The sequence below is a fragment of the Lipotes vexillifer genome, unplaced genomic scaffold, assembly GCF_000442215.2.
Source record: "Lipotes vexillifer unplaced genomic scaffold, Lipotes_vexillifer_v1.1 scaffold129, whole genome shotgun sequence".
Lineage (NCBI taxonomy): Eukaryota > Metazoa > Chordata > Mammalia > Artiodactyla > Lipotidae > Lipotes > Lipotes vexillifer.
In genome coordinates this window covers 75,670-96,362 of record NW_006777287.1, presented here as the reverse complement: position 1 = coordinate 96,362, position 20,693 = coordinate 75,670, and the positions used below count along the sequence as shown (strand labels likewise).

Sequence of the window (20,693 nt, the reverse complement as noted above, 5' to 3'; positions counted from 1 at the left end):
GAATGCCGATACCATCATAACATGGTGACTGCAGATTAAATTAAATGAATACACCACGGGGAGTGCTCTGCAGAGTGTAGATACCTATGTTTGTCGATATTTGTAAGTACCATGGTGTAAAACCAGCTTAGCGTTTTTTAACTCTCTCTTTAAACTCCAGGTCTATTGTTGCCTACCAGCCAGCGGGGCTGAACACTCACGCCTTTGATGCTGCTGCCTTTTTTAAGTCAGTTGGCATTTTTCTAGGTATATTTAGTGGCTCTTTTACCATGGGAGCTGTGACTGGTGTTGTGACTGCTCTAATATCCTTTTTGTAGTTTCTGCCCCTGCCTAAGTATGACTATGTGGCATTGCACTTGGGAAAAGAAAGTTCTCAGTTCTTCCTTTCAGAAATGAATCTTAAATTCATTGTTCCACTGGGGGCTGGGAGCTCCTGAAATGTCACCCTTTGGTGAAACATGACAGTTGATGGCCTAGCTAAGAGTTTGAGAAAATGTTTGAGAGTGTAGCTCTTGGCTTAGCTCTGTCCTCACCTTTGTGTTTTCTGTCCTTCCTATAAACCTGTCGGAGATAGGAGCTTGGGGGAAGTGTCAGTTTTTTTGGGAGGTGGGGTGGGGCTGAAAGAGTGGAAGAGCCAGGAGGAGGCTGGGAATCAGGGACCACCTCTCAGGAGGCTGGGAGGAAGCAGGCTGTGAAGTACTTTAGCCGCAGCCTGACTGCTGTTGTCCACTGTTCCAGGCCATATGAGGCTAACGTGGCCGTAAGTAGCCAGGGACTATCTGGGGGAATTACAGCAAGGTGGCCTTCCTTAAGCCGAGGACTGCACAATATTGACTTAAAAACCAACCAACCAACAAACCAACCAACACAAAAGCAAAGTGCAGAATGAGCAGGCAAGCCTTCCACAGGTTAAGATTTAACCATTTAAGTGTACAATTCAGTGGCCTTAGGTGTGCATCCACAGTGTTGTGTAACCATCCCCGCTATTTCCCGAACCTTCTTCGTCATCCCCAACAGAAAATGTGTGCCCATTAAACAATATGATCCCTATATCCTCCCCTCTCCCAGCCCTTGGAAACCTCTATTCTACTGGGAAGCTTCATTTTCTTTACTTTCAAAACCAAGCAGCAGCTCTGGGGCCCCAAAGGAAGAGCTGAAGGGAAAGGGTAGCCCTTAGGGAGGGGTCCTGGGCTAAGAGAGTGTGGTTCTCGGTGACCCTGATGCTTGTTGCTGGAGACAGTTCCTTGACAGGAGCTGACGTGACCAAGTTTACCAAGCTGCACTGCTTCCCCCTGCTGGAGACGGCGCTCTTCTTCCTGATGTCGTGGAGCACCTTCCTCTTGGCAGAAGCCTGTGGGTTTACCGGTGGGTTTCCTCTGCCCTTGGCCACCCTTCCCCTCACTGTGGCGGAGGCTGTGGGAGCTTGAGGGGAGCGAAGAATTCTTAAATAGCTGCTGCCCAGAGTTGATAAACCACTCACGGAGTGTCCATATGGAGGACTGCTGAGCAAGGCTGGTGTCTGCCTTATGAATAATTTAGTTTCCCAGAGCTACATATTTTTTAAAGGATAAGCTTTATTGTTTCAAACTCAGTTACATCTTTGAGTACTCATTCTAACTATAAGTAGATACTTAGCTGCAAAAGTTACTGAATATATTAACACCTTATTTGTATCCTCCCCTGGATTGCTTCGTTATTTTATAAACAGTAGCAATAACAAGCAAAATATATATCCTTTTAAAGGTAATTTTGCTTCTACTCAGATGAGTGTGAGCACAATTTTTCCTTGTTTTGTTTTTGGTCTGTTTAATCATTGCTTTTCAATACTGTGTTTTTATGGTGCCCGTTTCATAGATTATTAGTGTGAGTGATCATGTGGTTTTAGTTCCTCACATTCCCTCATTGAAAAAAATAAATCATTGGATTTTTCTATTAGAAAACTCAAGTACAGTTACTATATATACATAATCCAGGTAATTCAGAAGTCCTTTTTATCGTCTTTTCAAAATATTGCAGCATATCTTTATATGCCCCACTTCCTTTAAAACTTGACAATCATCTGTAAATATATAGGCAAAGTCCCAGGTGTGTTAATTGTCTTACACAACAAAATAGTCACCGTTGACCAGAAATCTAGATTATCAGGGCCAGGATAATTGGACTAGTACTCTGGATCCATTTTGTCTGAAGCCCTGGACCATGCAAAAATATAAAGCATTGGTTTGAAATTAAATTGATTCATTCAGTGAACAGAGGAATATGACAAAAGTGTGTGATGGGTGCACACTTCACAGTCTCTTTGAGGGAATGAATGCTAAATGCCATGCCATATAGAGATGGCCAATTCAGTAGGAGTTTAGAAGAGGGGAGAGAATGCTCTTAAAACTGGAACAAGGGGTAAATCAGTGGCCTTGTCTTTGAAGGAGGGCAGGGTTGGGAGAAGCAAAGGTTGATATGAGAAGTGTGGGCAGAGGGAGCTTTCAGTAATAGGAAATTTTCAAAAACTTTCAGGAAGTTGGATATGCTGGGCTTGACTACCTTAACTTTTTGTTTCAGGTAGGATTTTTTTCTGCTTCTTTTTTTCCCTCCATTGATTTTTTTTTTTTTTTAAACTCTCTTGCCAGGCGTTGTAGCTGTCCTTTTCTGTGGAATCACACAAGCTCATTACACCTACAACAATCTGTCGGTGGAATCAAGAAGTCGAACGAAGCAGGTGAGGGAGAGACCTGTGTCCCCACAAGTGACCTGCGAATACAAGGGAGGGGACCCACAGGGTTTACGGCTTCCTTTTCCCTTTTCGTGCAGCTCTTTGAGGTGTTACACTTCCTGGCAGAGAACTTCATCTTCTCCTACATGGGCCTGGCGCTGTTTACCTTCCAGAAGCACGTTTTCAGCCCCGTTTTCATCATTGGAGCTTTTGTATCCTTTGTTTGGTTCCCCCATTTTCTACACGGAAAGATGACCACTGCTGCGGAAGCTGTAACAACAATAATTTCTGGTTTGGCAGGGAGGTGACTGAGCCAGCACTGGTTCATGGTATTTTTATGATGAGAAAAAGAAGGCTTAAGTGGTAAATATAAAGCTAAGTGTATTTGATTTCAAGGACCGGTGTTGATTCTAGGGTTGCCCTTTCTGCATTTTCTGTGTAAGGTGGCCTTTCTGTTACACTGGTGATTGGCAGGTGGTAGTTTGTTTTTTAAAGCACCCTTCCTAGCAGAGCTAAAAATCAGCAACCTGTATCAGTCCCCCAAATTGTTTTTTTCTCATCACCACGTGAATTCCAATCCAGGAGCTTCCCCGTTTGGAAGACCTGAAGGTTCTGTGTCTCTTGCTCTCAGCTGCACGTGGTTGCAAGCAGCCCTTCCTCTGGCCGCCCAGGGCAGCCTGCAGGCAGTGTGAACGCTTTCACCCAAGCTTCCGTATTGGTGACCCTTTTCTTTAACGCAAAAAAAAAAAAAAAAAAAAAAAAAAAGAAATGGAGAGGAAGGGCAGATGAAATGGAGAAATACTGGGTTCTTTGATTTAGTCCCATCGTGAGAGCAGTTTTTGGAAGAGAGACACAGTTTTGGGGGTTGGCTCCTCTCAAGTGAGGAGAGATACGAATGCCCAGCAGTACATGGACAGCTGAGGGCTTTGCTCAGTTGGCCTCAGATCCTTATTGTTTTCGTTAAAGTGAACTCTTCTGGGCCTTGGAACTATAGCAGTTCAGCTCAGCCTGGTGTTCCAAATTCTGAGCAGGAGTCCACTATTGCTGGTTATTCCCTTTTGCCTTTTCTGAGGTCTCATGGGTATCCTTAGATCTTGGGATGCTGGCCTGCCCAAAAAGGAGTATTTTTCTCTTCTGGGCTTCTCATTTATTGTGCAGGTATAAATGATACTCACTAAGCAGCTAGAGAGCGACAGTGGCCTAATGCCATGCCAGAGTCCTGCCAGTTACAGTATTATCTGCTTCAACTGGGGCTCATTTCTTAGATTTACACACTCAACAGACCAAGAGCTAAAGATCCAGCGGATCAGTGTTTTTATTCTTAAGAAAGACCTGGCATGTCATTTTGATTTGTATTCTTAGCACGGCATCCTGTGAGAGATAGTGAGAGTGCTGCCTTGTTCACAGCACGGGGGCCTTGTTCAAGGGGGAGCCGGGGCCTCTGTGAATCCTGAAGGCCACTTCCACTTGCGGACTTATGCGTGGCTCCTGGGAAAGAATGTTATAAGCACGACCTCTTTCCTTCTGTGAAAAAGAAAACAAAACAATAGCAAAAAGGGAAAAAAAAGAGAGCGAGAAAAGAAGAAAAGTAGTTAGTATTTTATCCTAGAGAAGGCAGAAGACAGTCCCGCCCTCGCTTCTGTCTGAAACAGCTGCAGCTCCGGCTGGTCGAAACGGAAGCTCCCTGTTCCTCTGGCTCCCAGTGGTTTCCTCCTATGACCAGGGCAGTGTGCATCTCTCTGCTGGGCTCTGTTCTAAACTCAGCAAGTGACGAATGACTGGTTTCCCTGAATTCTTTGGTTTGCACAGTAAGAGTTCCTCTTCCACACTCCTCCGTTTCCATCTCTTACCTCCCGAAAGATATGTTAGCCACTTAGGCAGAGAAATCTCCCCAGGCTGATCCTTGTGAGGAATATGAATATGTCTTCATGGTAGTAATACTGTAAGTCCACCTCTTATTTGTAGTATCTTCCTGGTCATACAAACCCCTGATGTTTACTTCCAACCAAAGCTTACAAGCTCACCCACCAAGCTTTCTCTTTATAGTTTGACTCAGGGGTTAGTAATTTTTTCTTCTTGTGATTTTTTTTTCTTCCAATAGAGTCCAGCACGCTCTTTGCTTCTTTTAACTCCCCACCCCAGCCACGGCACCTTAGCTTATTTCTGGACTCATTTTTAGGTAGGTCGGAGACTTGGTCCATATCAGTTTAATCAAATCAAGAAGTTACAACAGTGTGTTTAACAGGCCAAAAATTGTCTCTGTGAGCCAGGAGGTTGGGAAAATTGGCCAGTGGAATCCCACTTGCTGCTGAGACTTGTTTGGCGGGAAATGAGACAGCCTGCCTTCTCTGTACAACTCTCCTGATCACAGCAAGGTGTCATGGCATTCCTAAAATTCTCTGCTCAGTCACAGGTTGTGTGAAAGTGCCATCCTGGAAACCTGTTGGGCCCTTAACCTCCACCTGGCGGCCAGGTTGCCATCTTCCTGGGAAGAGCTGCACACATCTACCCGCTCTCCTTCTTCCTCAACTTGGGCAGAAGGCACAAGATTGGCTGGAATTTTCAACACATGATGATGTTTTCAGGTAAAAAAAAAAAAAAAGTAAATAAAATGAGTTTTATTAACTTTCTATGGAGTAAAAGAAATAAAATATACTCACATTAGCAAGATGAACCCCAGACTGGAAGACAACAGCTGTGATAATTCTGCTTGACTTACACTGTCTCCCAAATGCTTCCTCTTCACTACAAAGCTGAGAAGAGTGGAGAAGCCACTGAAGGGACAAAGGACAATAAAGAAATATGTGGAGATAAGAAAGGAGAGAGCAATTGGCATGAGGTAGATGGTGCAGTGAGAGTGGAAAGCATCCGACTTTATAGACGAGACCCAAGTAAGAGCATCTCTGTAGAGCAGAGGGAGGAGATAGGCAAAAGGCCACCGTGACCCTTAAAGGTGCCTCTGTCCGGGAAGGGGGAGAGGCTGTACAAGAGGCAAAGTGAGTAGCAGCCCTTTACTGCCACACAGTAGTTCTTGGAGGCCTCAGAGAGTCATACTGAAATCACACCAGCAGGCACTGCTCAGCAAAGCAGTTGCTTTGTCTAGTCCTTGCTTGCATCTGCACTTAAGTACACAGCCCGCCTTAATGATTTCCTTTCACTCTGACACACATTTGTTGAGCATCCTCATTATATAAGTCACACTTCAAGGTTGTGGAGGATACAGAAACCCACCTCCTTCCAGGAGCTCACAGTCCACTGGGGGGCGACAGGTGTACAAAGAGCTAAGTTTCTCCCAAGAGAGGCTGGTGAATTGCACAAGAGAGGCTAGTGAATTGCACAAAAGAAAAGCAGGGCCCAGGGCCATCTTCACCAAGGAGTAGCCTTTGAACTGGACTTGGATGCAGTGGCATTTCAGGAGGTGGCAGGTTGGAAGGGCAGGAAAGCATTGCTGTGTGTGGCTTTTTCAGGGAAGGGTAGCAGTCTGGTTTAAATGTGAGACACATGGGATAATGCAGAACGAGAGTGAGGTTGGAAAGGGAAATTGCGTGTAAACTGGCGCAAGCCTTCAGGTTGCATCTGAATCACATATTGGGCCGGTTAAAAGCAGATTGCTGGGCCCCACCACCAGAATGTGATTCTGAGGGTACGGGGTGAGCCCTGAGAATTTGCATCTCTAACATCTTCTCAGCTGCTGCTGCTGCTGCAGCTGGTTTGAGGACCACACTTCGAGAATCATTGCTGGAGTCTAGACCACGGAGAAGCTCTAGTGCTATGCCAAAGAGTTGTGCTTTTATCCAAGAGAAGCTGGGAAACAGAGGTTTCTGAGGAGGGCAATGACAGACCAGATCGTCCATACATATTAGAAAAATGCCAGTGGAAAGAGAAAGATTAATTGGAGATAGCTCAGTCACCTAGATAAACTTTTAAGTGTGTTCATTATCTTCTGTACTAAAAGACTGAGAAGTACACAGTGCTGTTTAAAGATATCTCCTATCAAAATTATTTTCTGCTGGGAGAAATCTGGCTTTCAAAATGAACTCATTCTTCAAGGCTATGAAAGAAATACCTGAGGTTTCACCTTCATATTGCTTACAGTGTTTACCTAATAAAGAAGAATGGAGCACACGTTGTCTCTCTCTGGCCCTCAAGTTTTCTTCTTTGAGACAACATCCATTTAAAGGTTTAAATATTAAGTGGTGTTGTAGCTGGCTGTAGGATGGTCTAGATGTGTGTCAAAATTTGACTAGGACAGATTAATAGAGAACATCAGCTTTGCTCTGTTTTTTAATGTACATGTTACTGAATCACTCTTCTTTAGTGAATTGTTGTGAAGTTCTCAGGTTAATGAAAATAATTGTGAAATTATTGGAAAAGGGAAAATATGTGAATAAATATACTGAGTATTAATTTTTCATTCTCATAATATACACACAGTCTTACCCATGGTGAATAGGAATTTATACTAGATAGGTATTAAAGACCATGGATTAAGGCTTTACTATAGAACAAATTAGGAGCATGGTATGGGGAAGGAACAAAAGAGCTTAGAAAGAGAAGCTCTAGAACATAAAAATGTGGCTGTAGACCAGGGGTCAGCAAATTTGGTTGCTGCCTGTTTTCGTCTATCCCACGGGCTAAGAATGGCTTTTACAGATGAATATTTGCAACCTATTTGATGATAGGGGACACTAACTTTGAAACCCAATTAACTGAAATCTCCCACCCCCAGAAGAATTCCGTTCTTTTCACTAGTAGACTTGGATTACAATAAATTGAACTCATTATTATAATAATAATTATTACTTATTATAATTACTTATTATAGTTTTATAACATGGCACTTATATATTATACTTATAGTACTTATTATGCTCTTGGTTTTTGTCAGTAAAATTTTGTGGAAATTGGTTTTCTCCCTTTTATGTAAGGGAGAATGTACATAACATCTTTGGTTTTTCCTCTTGGCCCACAAAGCCTAAAATAGTATCTTACACTTTACAGAAAACTCACCAACTCCTGACATAGATCAGGTTATATTGTTACTTCTCTGGCTTGGCTTTGCTAAGGAAATGCTGAGCTGTTTTGTGCATTTCACATACTCATACCTAGCCTGCTTCTTAAGTTTATAATGACTGTATAGTGCTTGGGTAGTACTTGGATTACAGACTTAGAGAGCTTATATGATTATTTCTTATTTATATTTCTTTTTGGTTCATGTTATTAGCAGGAGAATTATTTCAGTAATAAAAGAGTATTATTATTCTAAAATGTGCTATACAAAGCGGTGCAGTGTTTTTCTCATTGCATTTGGCCATTTTGCAAAATAAAACTTCAAATAGGAGGAAATCCTATTCCTTTAAAGTTATTTTCTGTATAAAACAGCTGGACTCCTGAAGCATAAGCAGATACAATTTATTAGCCCCAGGTGGCAGCAGTGGATTTGAGGACACATTGTTATTTATCCTTATGACAGGACAGCTTCCTCTTTGGTCCCTGCAGGCCTCAGGGGAGCGATGGCATTTGCACTGGCCATTCGAGACACGGCATCCTACGCACGCCAGATGATGTTCACAACCACCCTCCTCATTGTCTTCTTCACCGTCTGGGTCATTGGTGGAGGCACGACGCCCATGTTGTCATGGCTTAATATAAGGTCGGTTTGAAACCAAGGCCAGTTTTGTGTCTAACTATGTCACTATTCCCGTGCAGGGGGTGTTACATACAGCTTAGTGCATGGAAGGCTTTTATAGTTTCTTGTTTTGTTTGGGGAAGGATTAAAAATTAAAAAACAGTAAATAAAAATTCAGAGTATTGAATTTTCCACGAGAAAAAAAAAATCATTAAACTGTTTGTGGGTACAAAAACACAAGGAATTAGAAACACTTGGACCTTGCTAGTGCCGTGACATTAGGGCAAGAATTCAAAAAGTCTTAAAGCTGCAGGAGAGAGAATAGACATAGCTGCTGGCAATGTCTGGCATTTCACATTACTTTGAAATCAAACCTAAGGCCTTGAAAAGTAAGCTCATCAGCTGGAAATAAAGGGAGGTCGTTAGAGTTTTGTTTTAGGAGGAAACTGTATGCTGCGTCTCTTCTTGCTTTAGTGCACAGAAGAGGTGACATTTCCTGCCTAACCCTCACTTCTTGCAGCCTCATGGACATCCCTGGCCTGTGGTTTTGTAGCTGTGTCAGCATGGAGGGTCATTGACCCAAGTTTGATTTTTTTTAAGAGCATTTGAATTGCAAACTGTGCTTGTGAGCTCCAGCACCTTACAGTAAAGAGGACATTGGAACAGGGGTCAGGAGACCCACAGCCTAACTCTGACCCTGGTTTAAGACAAGCTCCTCATGTCTTTCGGCCTCCGTATTCCTTCACGTTAAATAAAAGCGTGCTGTCACCTTTTCTCCAGGTCCCTGCAGCTCTAAGTGTGTCCTCTGCGTCATCGAAAGTGCTCTTGCCACTTGCCTCAGTTTCAGATCTGCAAAGGGTGAACATGCTGGGAATGAGAAGACTTGGGTGGCGCATAGGTGTGAAGAATTCTCTGAAAAGCCACAAGATGGCAATGTTTTTTTTTCTTTCTCTGCTGGCTGTTAGTTTGCTCAGGGCTGACAGCTGCGGAGTACACCTAGCTTGGAGGAGGGAGAAACCGACAAGGATCTTGCAGTCATCCTTGGGGTCAGGGAGAAAACTGGGATTTGAGAGAATAGTCTCCCTCTTCTGGAACTTTTATATTGATGGGAGGCAGGGATTCCTGGGCGTGGCCACTGCCAGCTGCACCATTTCTGGGTTAGTGGGTCTCAGCCTCAGATCTGAGTGGGTCTGCAGAACCTGGGTGGGCTTATCAGTAAGAGTCTTACAGTAGCTAACGTTTGTGCTGCAGTTGTTGGTTGAGATGCCAACACGTACACATTAAGATAATCCTCATAGCATTCCTATAAGGGAGCTACTACTATTATTTTCATTTTAGAGCTGAGGAAACTGAGGCACAGAGCAATAACTTGCCCAAGGTCACAAAGCTTTAAGTGGGCAAGCTGGGATTTGAACCCAGGCACACTCTTAGCTACTGTGCTATACTGCCCGGAAGGCTTGCTGTGTTAGGGACCGTTTTCATGTTGTAAAATTCAGGATGATTAAAATTTCAGTTTCCTGGCGTGAATCTCAAGAGTCATATTAAGGAAAATAATTCATCTGTGGAAGTAGAAATCTGAAGAAGAAAATGTACAGATTTTTGGCTTTAAACTTGAGACATAAGATGGTATCATCTTTGTTCTGTGTAGCAGAATAAGAGCAAGAAAGGAGGTTTACCCTGCACAGAGTTGAGAACCTTTGCATTTGGTGACCTCTCTGAGATTACTTCCTGCTCCTATTTATCTGGTTACCCAGTAGGTGCCCTGGATGCTCAGAGCCTGGTTAAATCGTGTTTGTTTTTCAGGCTATTTCATAAGTTCTTTTCTGACCGCCCCCCCCCAACACATACAGGACCAAATAACTTTCCACTGAGAGTAGACAGTTGACTTGTGACATTTTGCACTTCTCATAACCCTTTTCAAAAAATGGGCCATTGGGGATTCCCTGGTGGCGCAGAGGTTGAGCGTTTGCCTGCCGATGCAGGGAACACGGGTTCGTGCCCCGGTCCGGGAAGATCCCACATGCCGCGGAGCGGCTGGGCCCGTGAGCCATGGCCGCTGAGCCTGCGCGTCCGGAGCCTGTGCTCCGCAACGGGAGGGGCCACAGCAGTGAGAGGACCGCGTACCGCAAAAAAAAAAAAAAAAAAAAAGGGCCATTGAAGTAGTCCTACCCAGAGCCGGGAGTGTGGGCTACTTTCCCTGATGTGTGCAAGCTGTATATGTACACATATAATAATTGGATTGTGAAAATATTAATGGGATATATATAGCACTTAGAACATAACAGCTAGCACATGGTGAGAGGTCAGGAAATGACTGCATATGAGGGATCCAGTTTCTCCCATATCCTTGCCAGCATTTGGTGTTGACACTTGTTTATTTTAGTTGTTCTAATAGGTATGTGGGGATACCTCATTGTGGTCTTAATTTGCATTTCTCATGGCTGATGATGTTGAATATCTCTTCATGTGCTTATTTGCCATTCAAATAAGCAATGGTGAAATATCTGTTCAAGGTTTTTGTCCATTTTCTAATTGGATTATTTGGTTTTTTAATTGAGTTTTGTCAATTCTTTATTTGTTCTAGATACTAGTCTGTTATCAGATATGTGGTTTGCAAATATTTTCTCCTAGTCTGTAGCTTGTCTTTTAACCCTTTTAACAGTCTATCATAGAGCAGAACTTTTAATTTTAATGAAATGCAACTTATTTATTTATTTTTAACATCATGGTTTTGGTGTTATGTCTAAAGACTCTTCATCAAGCCCTAGGTCCCAAAGATTTTCTTCTGTGTTATCTTCTAAAAGTTTTTTAGTTTTATGCTTTACATTTAAATCTGTGATCCATCTTAAGTTAATTTTTATATTAGACATGAGGTTTAGGTTGAGGTTTTTTTTTTTTTTTTTTTTGACTATGGCTATCCAGTTGTTCCAGCACAATTTGTAAGAGAGACTGTCCTTACTCCATTGAATTACTTTTTCTCCTTTGCCAGAAATCAGTTGGCTGTATGTATTTGGGTCTGTTTCTATTCTGCTCTGTTGATTTATGTGTCTGTACCTCCACCAGTACCACACTTTTCATAACTATGGTTATATAATAAGCTTGAGCATCAGGCAGAGTGGGTCCTCCCACTTTATTCTTTTTCAAAATTGTCATAGCTCTCCTAATTCCTTTCTATATACATTTTAAAATAAGCTTGTCTACATCTTAAAAAAAAAACTTGTGCTGGGATTTTCATAGGAATTGTGTTAAACCTGTATATCAGTTTGGGGAGAATTGACATCTTTACCTTATTCAGTCTTCCAATCCATGAAAATGGCACGTTTCTCCATTTATTTATGTCTTCTTTGATTTCTTTTAGCAGTGTTTTATAGTTTTCAGCATAGAATGCCTGTGTGTGTTAGAGTTAGGTCTTGAGTATTTCTTCTTTGTTTTGAGCTATTTTAAATGTTATTCTATCTTCAGTTTCACTTTCTGTGTGTTCATTGCCAGGATATAGAAATAAGGCTGGTTTTTGTAAGGTTGACCTTGTATCGTGACACCTTGCCAATTTCACTTATTAGTTCTAGGAGAGTTTGTTTTTGTTTTTATAAATTCTTTGGAACTTTCTATGTAGACCATCAGATCATTTGCAAATAGAGACAGTTTCATTTTTTCCTTTCCAACCAGTGTGCTATTTCCTTCTCTTAACTTATTGCTCTGGCTAGGACCATCAGTACTATGTTAAATAAGAGTGATGTGAGCAGACATCCTTGCTTTGTTCCCGATCTTAAGGGGAAAGCATTCAGTCTTTCGCCAGTAAGTGTGATGTTAGCTGTAGGGTTTTTGTAGATGTTCATCATCAAGTTGAGGAAGTTCCCATCTATTGCTAGTTTTCTGAGAGTTTTATCATGAACTGATGTTGAATTTTATCAAATGCTTTTCTGTAATCAATTGATATGATCATATGATTTTTCTTGTTTAGCCTGTTAATATGATAGGTTACATTGAGTAATTTTCAAATACGGAACCACCCTTGCTTGTTAAACCCCACTTGGTTGTGGTGTATAAATAAACGTTTTACATACTGCTGAATTCTATTAACTAATATGTTGTTAAGGATTTGGGATACCGGTCTGTAGTGTTCTTTTCTCATCCTGCCTTTGATTTGGTATCAGGGTAATCTGGCCTCTCAAAATGAGTTGGGACATGTTTCCTACTCTTCTGTTTTCTGGAAGAGGTTGTTTAGAATTGGTGTTAATTCTTCCTGAAGGTTTTATGGAATCCTCCAGTGAAACCGACTGGTCCTGGAGTCTTCTTTTCCAGGAGTTTTATTATATAAATTATGAAGCCAGTTTCTTTAACAGCTGTATCTCATATTGGTGAGTTGTGGCAGTTTGTGAAATTGGTCATTTTCATCTAATTGTCATGTTTATGTTGTTCATAGCATAACCTTATTATTGTTTTTATGCCTGTGACATCTGTAGTGATATCCCATGTTTCATTCGTGACACAGTATTGGTAATTTGCATCTTCTCTCTTTTTTTTTTTCTTTCAATCTTGCTAGAGGTTTATCAATTTCAAAGAACTAGCTTTTTATTTCATTGATTTTCTGTATTGTTTCTCTGTTTTCAATTTCAATCTGCTTCTATATTAGTTCCTTCTTTCTGTCCAACTCTACCCAGATAGTGTAATGAAGCAAAGTGTGCCTTTGGTGAAAAATACATATGGTGTCAGTTCATTGCATTTTTTTCAGATGCCTATAAATAGTGATATGTTTGAGGTAGAAACTGACATTTACGGAGATTACATCAAAAGAAATTCCCTCAGAAATAAGGTAATGAGACTGATTGGTTTTTGTAGCTTGGGCTTATGGTGTTACTTAATGGCCACGAATCATTTATGTGGACCAGGTTCTTATTCTAAAATGATTCGGAAACCCCCTGAAGTTCAGTGTGGTTTGACATCTGTGACCTCAGTAAGATCAGTACCTAGTTGTTTCTTACTTCTCCAGGCTGCTGACAGAGGTCCTGATCAGCTGTTAAGTGGCTGCCCAGAAGTCAGAAGCCCAGGGTAGGACTTGGAGTTCCTCCATAAATAATTAGAAGTTAGCTATGACTTTTTTTTTTTTTTTTTTTTGCGGTACGCGGGCCTCTCACTGTTGTGGCCTCTCCCGTTGCGGAGCACAGGCTCCAGACGTGCAGGCTCAGTGGCCATGGCTCACAGGTCCAGCCGCTCAGCGGCATGTGGGATCTTCCCAGACCGGGGCACGAACCCGTGTCCCCTGCATCGGCAGGCGGACTCCCAACCACTGCGCCACCAGGGAAGCCCAGCTATGGCTTTTAACCATGGCTAATTTCTAGTCTGTGTATAATGTAAAATGAATATAACCACAAATCCAAAGCCAGGTCACTGCTTTCCAGAAATCCAACTTATCTTTTTAAATTGGAATTTTGTGATTGCTATTTTGTTTTTTTATTATTTCTTTAACCGTTAAAAAAATTGAGGGCTTCCCTGGTGGCACAGTGGTTGAGAGTCCACCTGCCGATGCAGGGGACACGGGTTCGTGCCCCAGTCCGGGAAGATCCCACATGCCGTGGAGTGACTAGGCCCGTGAGCCATGGCCGCTGAGCCTGTGCGTCCCGCAACGGGAGAGACCACAACAGTGAGAGGCCCACGTACCACAAAAAAAAAAAATTGAAATATAGTTAATTTATTACAATGTTATGTTAGTTTCAGGAGTACAGCAAAGTGATTCACCATCCATGTTGCTGCAAATGTCATTATTTCATTCTTTTTCATGGCTGAGTAATATTCCATCTCATGTGTGTGTGTGTGTGGGGGGGGGTGTTCGTATATCACATCTTCTTTATCCATTCCTCTGTTGATGGACATTTAGGTTGTTTCCATGTCTTGGCTATTGTAAATAGTGCTGCAATGAACATTGGGGTGCATGTGTATTTTTTTGTTTTGTTTTGTTTTTTGGCCACACCACACGGTTGTGGGATCTCAGTTTCCCAACCAGGGATTGAACCGGGGTCACAGCAGTGAAAGCCCAGAATCCTAACCACAGGGGTCACCAGGGAACTCCCACATGTATCTTTTCAAATTATAGTTTTCTCCTGATATATGCCCAGGAGTGGGATTGCTAGATCATATGGTAATTCTACTTTTAGTTCTCCATAGTGGCTGCACCAATTTACATTCCCACCAACAGTGGAGGAGGGTTCCCTTTTCTCCACACCCTCTCCAGCATTTATTATTTATAGACTTTTTAGTGATGGCCATTCTGACTGGTGTGAGGTAATACCTCGTTGTAGTTTTGATTTGCATTTCTCTAATAATTAGTGATGTTGAGCATGTGATTGCTATTTTAAAACATAATGGCAAAATGCTCAAATTGCTTTCTGGTAATATACAAACTTCAAATTGCCTTCTGGTAATATACAGACTACATACTATTTTTCTTAGTGTCTTGAGCAAGTTGTTGTTATTCACAAAGGTTGTAATTTTGGCAACTTGAAAAAACCATCAGATGTGCAGATTCAGCAGATGAGCCTCATCTATGTCCTGAGCACATTTTGGTGGCATGGTGGCTGTCCTCTTGGAAGGCCCAGCTTCAAGTGACACACCAATGAAGTGGTGGTGATTGTGGGGCATTAATGGCATACACCCAGGCAGCCAAATGAAGAGGCTAACCTTCATACTCCAGAGTGCAGCAATACAATCACTCAAGGACAAGTAAGGTCACTCTGCTAGGTATAATCCTGTCACATTGAGAGTTTAAGATAAAGCTCTTTAAAGATAAATTAAGGAATAAAGGCAGGGAGAAGCCCTGAGATCTTTATGTAATAGCATTTGTTACTGGATATTTTAAGAGAATTTAAAGACGCCACCTTGTAGTCAAAGGCAATATCCTGTAAGGGGTAGAGCTAGGGCTCTGGGATCTAACAGCTTCAGCTGCAATCTTGGTTCCATCATTTTCTACCTTTGTGACCTTGGGCAACTTATTTAACCTCTCTTGCTCTCAGTTTCCTGTCTGGGTAAATGGGGATGACAACAGTGTGAAGATAAAATGTGATACCAAATAAACATGATAAAGAATTCTGCCATTAAATGTACCATCTGGCACATGGAAAGCATTTAGTGTATTTTAGCTATGACATTATCATTGCTAATCATAACCTTAATACTGCTGCTATTACTATTATTATTACTAGTGAATCTTACATTAATGGAATCCAGCTTGCTTTTCTGGAATTTGTTACAATTTTTCAATACTATAGTCTGGTTTAAGTCACATTCTGAACATATACCTAATTAAAAGTACCACCTTAAGAAGCATCATGTTCTCACTTGCTCTTTTAAGGGCATATTAGTAGCATGAGTATTTGGGCATTGTCTAGCACAGTGTTTCTCAACCTTTTTTTTCCATCACTGCCCCTCTGAATAAGAGCCTTTAAAAATGTTCTTTTTATCTACCTCTTCCACTGAAATTTTAATACCACAGATCTATGTATCTGTTTATGTACTATGGTGCTTTAGAGGGCTACAAACCACTGTAATATCTAAAAAAATTTTTTATCCCATAAGAACCGATTTTCATGCCCCTGGGGTCTATATCACCCCCCACTGAGAATGCAGGACTTAGAGTAGAGGTTCTCAGCTATGGGCAGTTTTGCCCTCTCAGGACATTTGGCAATGTCTGGAGACATTTTTGGTTGCTCCAGCTAGAGGGGGGTGCTACTGGTGGTATATTGCAGGTAGAGGCCAGGGCCCAAAATGTCAGTCAGTAGTGCTGAGGTTGTGAAACCCTGCTCTTAGTATGATGGTGTAATTCAAATGTAGTCTGAATAACCCAGCAGTTATTAAGGGAGGTGAAAATAGACCGTGTCAACTCTTGAAGCCATAAGGTAAAGAGAATAGCAGAAGTTGGGTTCCTGACCTTCGGGTACAACCCATGGACAGTGTGATTACTTGTCTAGAAAAAAAGGCCATTGTATCTTCTGATTTTGCTGTTTTCAGTGATACAGTGTTCTTTCTGTCAAATATGTGTAAAACTGCGTATAAACACTTCAAATATATGTTTAATAACAACTTTCTGTTTTCTAGTTTTTGTGTGGATGTGTCTTGCTTTATAAAACAGATGAATTCCTGAAAAATTGTATGAAATCATTTTCTATGAGTTGCATTTATTACTCTGATTTCATTACGTTATATTTTGAGAGGCTTGTCTTCATTCCTAATCAATCCTCATTTGACTTGGCTGCTAACATTGTTGCTTTTGATGTAAATTTAGCAGCCTCTCTGGGTTTTAGAGAACAGGGGGACAGTTTAAGAGGGGGTGCGGATTTTATTCTTTGATGGACATGGTCCAGGTCATGTGCCCAGAGCTCCTAGTTCCCCTGTTGTCCCCGTCACACTCACGTTCCCTTCTTCTGCTGCCCAGAGTTGGCGTCGAGGAGCCCTCCGAAGAGGACCAGAATGAACACCGCTGGCAGTACTTCAGGTGACACAGGGCATCCTCAGAAGCAAATTAACTGGGCCTGGCTTTTCTCCTCTTTCTAACCTGAGATGTTTCTCTTTATGCTGTTTGTCTCTTTCTTCCTTTCCCGTGTGCGCCAACCGTCTGCCCCTTTTCGAAAAGGGGCAGGAGGTCCGGTTAATAATTATTCTACCCTCCTCTGGGCTGATTAATGTGTTGGTGTTCTTGAGAGTGTATCCCCCCTCGCCCCATTTTGGACAGTGTGTGGCACCAAAGCTGGAGTTGGCGAGTCTCTCCGTGTACAGCTGAGCTTAGTGTTAAGAGCAGCCCATTTTCAGAGCCACAAACACTTTCCGCACAAAATTCTGCTTGTGATCTAGTAAACAAGGCTTTTAAGTCATAAAGAGAACTCGAATTTTGTATTTCAGCCATGACTGGGGTATGGTTTATACCATTTTAATTAAGCACCAATGCTGTTTTACTTTTTAAGTATGAATTTGTGTACTTGTACCTTATCATGGTGAATCAGAAGATACAAAACACAGATTTTTCTTTAAATCAGAAGATAATGAAAGACTCTTCTAATGCAATTTGTTTCTCAGTGTCCATCCAAGTTTATGATTTGATTATGCCTAAGGGTGGTGATTTGGGGCTATCAGAGTAAAGACTTTAGTGTTTCTTCTTTCCTTTCCATATCTTTAACTGGCATGCTTTCTTCCTGATCTGATTCTGGGTGCTGTTAGATAAATCAAACATAAAACAGGCTTGAACTCTGTTCTTCTCATTGTGAAAGTGTTTTACTCTCTGAGGACAGTGGTAAAAGCAGCAGTACCTGTCATGGGGCATGAATCTTGGGATATTGCCAGGCCCCAATGTAAACTGTAATGACATGCATACAATTAATTGAAGCATTTAAGTTCCCTGGATTTACACTTTTTTCTACTGCTTAAAATACACACACACACACACACACACACACACACACACACACACACACACAAATTCATTTTCAGAGACCTGACTGTAACTACCAGTTAAGTAGCAGGGGAAATCCTTTCCTTTGAAATATCCAGCCTTCAAGAAGGAAGGTCCCTCAGGCAAAGTGCAAGTTATTACACTTGGGACATGAGAGAATTCAGATAATGATCTGTTTGTTGTTCAAGGTTTTGTGTGAACGTGTATGTCTCATATTCTCCAAATTATTTAGGACCTCAGCCATTCCAATTAAAAAGTAAAAACCTGTTGATTAAATCTAGCTTCTAAAATTTCTGAGATTTCATGGCATTTTATATGGTGGTTAATCAGAATGTACATACTATATCAAAAGGGAAATGATTCATTTTTTGTATTCATTCCAGAATGAGCACATCAGTGTGATAGCTTTATTTTCTCATTTGGTATGGGATTACCACATTTGTCTTATTCTTAATGAAAGTAAGGATAAATCAGTTCATTCTGGAAGAAGAGACTGTTGTATGTGCTTAGATGAGTTCAACCCTGATGTATCAGGGGAGTGCTAAAATATGATGTAATGAAACAGCACGGAAGTTTTAGATTTATATAGTGGCCTAGATCAAAAGCGTTATAACAGGTCATGAGGGAAATATATATTGTGGACAGTTTCCTGAAACCAGGAATTTCAGAAAGTTAACGAACCCTAAGTCTTCTGAAGCACTGTACTTAAAATACTGTACCTGGTATTTCTTGCTGCCCAGCACACCACCACACACCCTGCCCCAAGGGTGAGGCCCTTTGTAGGGGTCCATTATCATCCTTGGGAATTGGTCCAAGAGACCCTCAACCCTGCCAGAAAAGTAATCATTCAATTGTCCTGAAGTAAACAGCCTTGAATGGGGAAAGAAATCGCAGAACACGGTCTGTGTCGCAAGTCCCCTGGTCTGTTTTCTTTTGGCATTTAAAACCCAGTAGCAAGCTGGGAAGCAGGTTTACTTTCTCCTATTCAGCACTTATGTCAGTAGCAGGGACCTCCGAGACCCTTCAAGGGGCCCTCCCAAGTTACTCTACCTGTGGGAGGGCCCCAGAGGTCTTTGGAGGCTCTGAGTAGGTCAGGAGTTGGGCTGCATCTCAGGCAGGTAGTTGGTAGCAAGTGGCTGCAGCAAGGATCAGAACTGCCATGGCAGAGGGAGGGAAAAGCAAGGAATGGGGGCTCTGGGTAGGCCTGTGCTCAGAACTGCAGGTTTCCAGGGGATGTGCACAACCTGATCTGAGGATGGCTGTCCTGGTTGGAATTTAGTTAACCATATGTTTCAGTTAACTAGCATTTTTCTCCTTGCCCTTCACTTTTAGGAGGAAAACCTCAACAGAATATTCTAAGGTTTATCTGGGATTAAAAAACCCGTGTAATTACTAGACTGTATCTACCTATTTACCTATTATAGCACCCTATGTCCATGAATCTTTACAATTTGTGATTTTTCAGACCCTGGAGTAATATGAGGATCCCGAATCATCATTATTAGTAAATTAGATTAAATTATAGAGACAGAAAATTGTACTCACATATTTGTGAAACATTTTCACCAAAGATATAATTAAATATTGTTTTTAAGTTGTGAAAAATTTTAAATCTGTAAAAGAAGCTGAGAGAATGGAGCAATGAATATCCAAGTTCTAACCTGGATGCGCCAATTGTTAACATTTTGTCATACATTTTTGCGTCATTTTCTCTTTCTCTCTCTCTCTCAACCATTTCCGAGTACCTCAGAGTACGTTATAAACATCATGACTTTCTACCCCTAAATACTTAAGCATGTATCCCCTAGGAATCTAGTCTTCTACATAATCACAGTATATTTATCACACCTGAGAAAGTAACATGACTTTTATACACACACACAGGATCCAGGATCCAATTAAAGTTTCCTTTAGCTGTCATCTTTTTTTAAATTCAGGCCCGTGGTGGCTCCATGCCCCTCCCCCGGCTCCTTGCCACTGTGTGCTCTGACTGACCTGGTTGTCACCTCTGTAGTCTCTCTCTTTTTTTAAAAAATTAATTTATTTATTTTTGGTTGCCTTGGGTCTTCATTGCTCATTGCAGTGGCGTCTCTTGTTGCGGAGCACGGGCTCTAGGCGCTCAGGCTCAGCAGCTGTGGCTCACAGGTTCTAGAGCGCAGGCTCAGTGGTTGTGGCACGTGGGCTTAGTTGCTCCGCGGCATGTGGGATCTTCCAGGACCAGGGCTCGAACCCGTGTCCCCTGCATTGGCAGGCGGACTCTTAACCTCTGTGCCACCAGGGAAGCCCCTTTAGTCTCTTTTAATCAAGAACAATCCTCCCCTCCTCCTTTTTGTCTCTTATGACATTGAGGGTTTTTTTTTTTAAGGGGTCAGGATTTTCAGGATAATTGTCTTGCATAATGCCCTACAAAGTGGATTTTTTAAATTTGTTTTCCTCTTGAGTAGAGATAGATAATCATTTTGGGGGGGGCCAAAAATAATGTAAAAGTGATGTTATACTTTCTTGTTGCATCATATCAGGTGGTGCATGTTGTCAGGCTGTCCTCTTATTAGTGATGTTAAATTTGATCACTTTAGACGCCAGGTCTCTCCATCAAAGCACTGTTTTCCCTTTGTAACTAAAAAGTTACCTGTAGAGTGATCCTTTAACATCATATGAATAGTCAGATTCCCAACAACCTTTTACCCACTGGTAAAATTGTCTCAAAACAATTATTACACTGTGAGGGGCAAGTGGTGATTTTCTAATTCTGTCATTCCTTTCATGTTTATGACGATCATCTGTATAGAAGAGCTTTCAGTGGGTTTTCAATCTTATTTTCTATACCGAGGAAGTGAGAAATCTCTCCATTGTCTAAGTGATCAGTTCAAGCAAATTTTTACTTAATATGTGTGGGACTACAGAGTTGCGTCTCCGCAGGA

The 20,693-nt window shown here is 41.6% G+C and overlaps 1 protein-coding gene across 1 annotated transcript in view; it reads left to right on the top strand.

Annotated features, from left to right (window-relative positions):
* SLC9A7 (solute carrier family 9 member A7) overlaps positions 1–20,693 on the top strand; it is a 141,962-nt gene that overhangs the window by 97,268 nt on the left and 24,001 nt on the right. Inside the window, exons 7-13 of the mRNA XM_007450929.1 lie at positions 161–302; positions 1,260–1,365; positions 2,625–2,713; positions 2,806–2,919; positions 5,181–5,292; positions 8,207–8,360; positions 16,762–16,821. Of these exons, the coding sequence (XP_007450991.1) occupies positions 161–302; positions 1,260–1,365; positions 2,625–2,713; positions 2,806–2,919; positions 5,181–5,292; positions 8,207–8,360; positions 16,762–16,821 (777 nt within the window). The remainder of the gene's footprint in view (positions 1–160; positions 303–1,259; positions 1,366–2,624; positions 2,714–2,805; positions 2,920–5,180; positions 5,293–8,206; positions 8,361–16,761; positions 16,822–20,693) is intronic.